The following is a 4,674-nucleotide window of genomic DNA, read 5'->3' on the forward strand; positions in this document are numbered from 1 at the left end:
TTTTCTAATATTTCTATGCCTTTCTGACTCATAATGACACTGGCCAGGGATTTAGTGTAAACCTTAAGTCAGGATAATCTTATTTCCTTAATTTGATATAACTGCGAAGGCCTTTTATTTTTTCCAAATAAGGACACATTTTCAAGTTCTAGCCAATACCCAATATACATAGATATGGATAGTTTAGAGTAAAAATTTCAGATACTTCTAATACTAAGTAGATATTATTGAAGCAAAACTTGAAGTTGCAAGGGGAGGGATGATGTTATCAGAGACAGTGCTGGGATAACAGAGGGGACACCCTCAGGTTTTGTTGTCTTAAAGCACCATGAACAGTGACAGGAGATTGAACAAGAAAAAATATATAAGAACAAACAAACAAACAAACAAAAAAACCCACTAGGATTTCCCTTTTCCACCATCTCAGCTACTGCTGGTTTTTCTTCATTGGACAAATATAATCATAATACAGTGCAGGTCAGTAAATATATCTGAAGGAATGGGAAGGTCAAAGAAAATATATCACAGAACATGACTCTAATCTCTGGTGATAGAACACATTCAGTTAAGTATCATTGTATTGCTCTGACAATCTCTTTCTTCACTAGTCCATAGTGAGAGGAAAGATGAATCTTCAAATTAGATTGTTACAATTGAGATGATTTGTACTCTGATTACATGGAAGCCCTTTACTTAACTCTGTGAAACTAAGGCCCCTTAACATAATGTGAGGTTGCTATGATGATATCAATGATCATTACTTAAAAATGGGTGGAAGGGGCAAAACAGGAGAAATGGGGGAACATCTGTAATACTCTCAACAATAAAAACAAATTTTTTAAAAAGTGCAGAAATTTCTGAAAACAACAACATAGGAATGAAACTAGATCCCCCCCTCCCACCCCCCTGCAATTGTATCTATGTGACAAACATATAAACACACCTGTTAGCAAGTTCAAGTCTTTGAGTCATCGTGAAAACTTAGCTGCTAGGTTTTTCAGTGCCATCATGATGTCTTTGTTCCTCAGAGTATATATAAGGGGGTTCAATGTTGGGATCAAAATGGTGTAGAAGAGGGAGAGCAGTTTCCCAGTTCCTTCAGATTGATTTGGTTTGGGTTGTAAATAAGTGACAGTAGCCGTTCCATAGAATAAGATCACAACGATCAGGTGAGATGAACAGGTGGAGAAGGCTTTGGCCCCCCCTGTGGCTGAAGACAGTTTCAGAATGCTGGAAATAATTTTGCCATAGGACACAACAATCAACACAAACGGGACCATGACAAACATCACCGCGACTACATAGACCGCTACCTCATTCACAAACGTGTCCCCACAAGCTAGCTTGAGGACTGGGGGGATGTCGCAGAAGAAATGATTAATTGTGTGAGGCCCGCAAAAGGGCAGAGAAAAAATCTGATATGTTTGGCCAAACATAACTGGAACTCCACTGACCCAGGAGGCAGTCACCAGCTGGACACAGACCTTGTGGTTCATGACTAGAGGGTAGTGCAGAGGGTTACAAATGGCCACGTAGCGGTCATAGGCCATCACGGTCAGGAGGAGGCACTCGGAGCCTCCGAACATCAGGACGAAACACATTTGCGTAGCACAAGCAAGCAAAGAAATGTTTCCTTTCTGGGTCAAAAGGTCCATGAGCATTCTTGGGATAGTGGCTGTTACGTAACAGATTTCTAGGAAAGAAAAATTACTGAGGAAAAAATACATGGGGGTCTGGAGAGCAGGGTCAATTTTTGTTATTAGTATTATGCTGCTATTGCACATGAGGACAGTCAGATAGATGACTAAAAATATCCCAAAAAGAATCCATTGGATATTGGGAATGTCAGAAAACCCCAAAAGAATAAATTCCATCATTGCAGTGAAATTTGAGTTTCCTGTTTTTAATCTGTTCTCCATCTGCAAATATGGTAAATTCAAGAAGGTTAATTCACTGATGTTTTTGAACCACATCTTCTTCTTCTGTTATTGGAATAAATGCATGAAAGTATTTCTATAGTCTCTAAATTATTTCCATCATTACCTTCTTCTATTTCTAGGAAATGATATTTAAAATTTCAGAAATGAACTGATTCAAGAAATAAAATGCTAATATATTTTATACTTAAGTGGAATGATATAAAAAAGAAAATGAGAAGTGTGATTTGTTATTTAGAACTTATTGTGCAATAGTATTATCTAATTATTGCCCCCCTAGTAAGAGTGGAATTATGATGCAGGATTTTTTTATTGTTTTTGCCCAGGTTCATCATTTTTATTCTGTATTGATTGACCTATTCCATATTCTTTCAATTTAAAGCTTTTCTTTTACAGTTTTTCATTATTCTTATTCAAAATGAGCTTTAAGTCTTCCCAATTATATAATCAATGAGAATCCACTTTCTCAAAACAAACTTTTTTAAGCTAGAGAGTAAATATATCCAATATTAATGTTCTACTTTATGTACCACACCTACCACTTATGCTAAATATAAAAAACAATTCTATCATCCTGTTAAGTAACTTTCTCTATTACCATCTCCTATACAGTGTATGCACTGATAAATATAAATAAACCTTTAACTCAATCAAGAAATATGGCTCATTCACTAACAATTGTAATCAACTACAATTCTTCTTTTCTATTTTCCCTTCATAACTTTGCCTAATAAAATATAATTTTGATTAAACCCAATTATTTGCTCTGGACATTTAGTTGAACATATGAATGGAACTAAAGAAGTACTCACACACACACAATCTTGCTTTAGTATGTTAAAGTCCTTCAGTATCGGTCAGTCAACACAGTTTGATAATTTCTATTACACTTTATTAATATTTGATTTGTAACTTTCCAAAACAAATATTATGTTTTCCTATGTCATCAAATCTACTATAGCCATTGCCACCTTCTAGCCACATCAGTTGTTTTTGCTTTATTACTTTGATAAATAAAACTGATACGATAAATATTTTTTCACATTTCCCTATTTTCATCTGTACTATCAATAGTTTTTAAAATTACCTGAAGTGAATAATTTTATTATAAACATCATTACTATTTCTATTTCACATTATTTCTAATTTTACTTTATAATTAAGAAAGTTAAGAACTGCATGATTTATTTTAAGTAATTATTCATTTTCAGGTAAAGATCCTTGAATTTCATGCTTTCCTGTTTTATTTTTATATGTTAATCAAGTTTATAACTACCTTTAAATTAAATAAGCTTAAAACACAATTACTGCTTACCTTCATGGATTTGCATGAAGCTGACTTTGTGGGTGTAGGTGCTTTTTTAACCTGTAAACTTTTTAAGTTCCTTGGTGTCAGTCATGGTAACTCTACAATTCTTGCTAGCTTCAGTGCTGGCGGTTCTTAAGTAGGAAGTAGCCATGCTCACCCTGGGGGACATCTTTCTCCCGTGTATCAATTTAACTTCTAGATGACTGCTTCTGTTTGGCAATCATCTGGGTTTATCACATGAAACTGCCTTCTCTGTAGATAGCCTGTCTTCTCCAACCCCTTCCTGGCATAAAGATCCCCAGGATGGGGTAGTCCCTGGGTGAAGAAATACCACTTAATCACCTAGCTTTACTTTCAAGATAAAGTTAAAAATCCTTCTATGGATTATATTTCAGATCCCTCATAATGGGTGTGGATTTGCTTTCCTTTATTTGTTCCTGTAATTCATACAGATCTAGAGCATCCACAATTTTAGAAAAATGTGCTCATTTGTTCATCACATGGACATGGCACACTTCCTCTCTTCCGTACACTTGGGTGGTCACATCTCTTTTCAGAAGTGAAACTGTCCCTAGATGGACTTTTGTGGAAAATAGAACATCTCATGTATGCTGATAAAATTCTGGATGATTTTATTCATGTTATGGGCAAAGGGGATATATTTAAACAAAATTTGTGCACAGGGGTTGGAGGAGGGGGAGGTCCCTCATCCCGGTCTTGGCCTGCAAAGACTCCAGCATCTCTCACCTAGGCCTCTAGCCAGAGGTTCATCACCTCCTTCCGCACAGCCTCTGGGAAGATGTTTGTCTTGGGGCCTCTTTAGGGCCCCGGCCCACAACACCCTGCAGCTCAGGTACTCAGGGGCTTGGGCTTTCAGGCCTGGCTTCCTCACCTGGCACGGTGAGCATCAGCTGCCAGGCGAACCTTGCCTTAGAAGTCGCCCCCTTGGACCATACTATTTGCTAGTGGGTGTGTGGTGGGAGTAGCCTCGGTGGCAGTGATTTGATGTCTGTAGTGTGCCTGCCGGACAACCCCCCCATCCCTCACCCTCTGGGGTGCCATGCTGGTCCCAGACTGGACTGCTGGCAGGAGGCTTCCAGTCTGTGACTGAGGGCTGCAGGTGGAGGACCCTGGAGCCCATAGGGCTCTGTCAGCATCAGTAACTGGAAAGATCCATTTTTCTGGTTCCTCCCCAGAGGCCCCTTCTCACCCCCACATAGCCGTGGCTCAGACACTCCCAATCTTCTGGCCAGAGGACCGCCCCCCACTGTGCGGCCAAGGAGCAGATGCTGGGCTCCTGTTGCCAGGGCGATGCCGCCAGCATCTGCATGGGCACCACCATTTTTGTCATGGAGTGATGGCTAATTCACATATTACCCTTTTATTATATAGGATGATTTAGAGACACAGACAATAAATAGCCTTGTG

At 38.8% G+C, this 4,674-nt stretch overlaps 1 protein-coding gene across 1 annotated transcript; it reads right to left on the reverse strand.

Annotated features, from left to right (window-relative positions):
- Positions 1-968: 968 nt before the first annotated feature.
- LOC118713089 (olfactory receptor 10AG1-like) lies at positions 969-1,934 on the reverse strand. Its single transcript, XM_036427451.1, has one exon. The coding sequence runs from the start codon at positions 1,917-1,919 to the stop codon at positions 969-971; it is 951 nt and encodes a 316-aa protein (XP_036283344.1). The 5' UTR covers positions 1,920-1,934.
- Between the last annotated feature and the right edge of the window lie 2,740 nt (positions 1,935-4,674).

The sequence above is a fragment of the Pipistrellus kuhlii genome, unplaced genomic scaffold (genome assembly GCF_014108245.1).
Source record: "Pipistrellus kuhlii isolate mPipKuh1 unplaced genomic scaffold, mPipKuh1.p scaffold_m20_p_9, whole genome shotgun sequence".
In the NCBI taxonomy this organism is placed as follows: Eukaryota; Metazoa; Chordata; class Mammalia; order Chiroptera; family Vespertilionidae; genus Pipistrellus; species Pipistrellus kuhlii.

Excerpts from the sequence above, each read along its gene's own strand:
- LOC118713089 (XM_036427451.1), bottom strand. The coding sequence starts at position 1,919 with ATGGAGAACAGATTAAAAACAGGAAACTCAAATTTCACTGCAATGATG.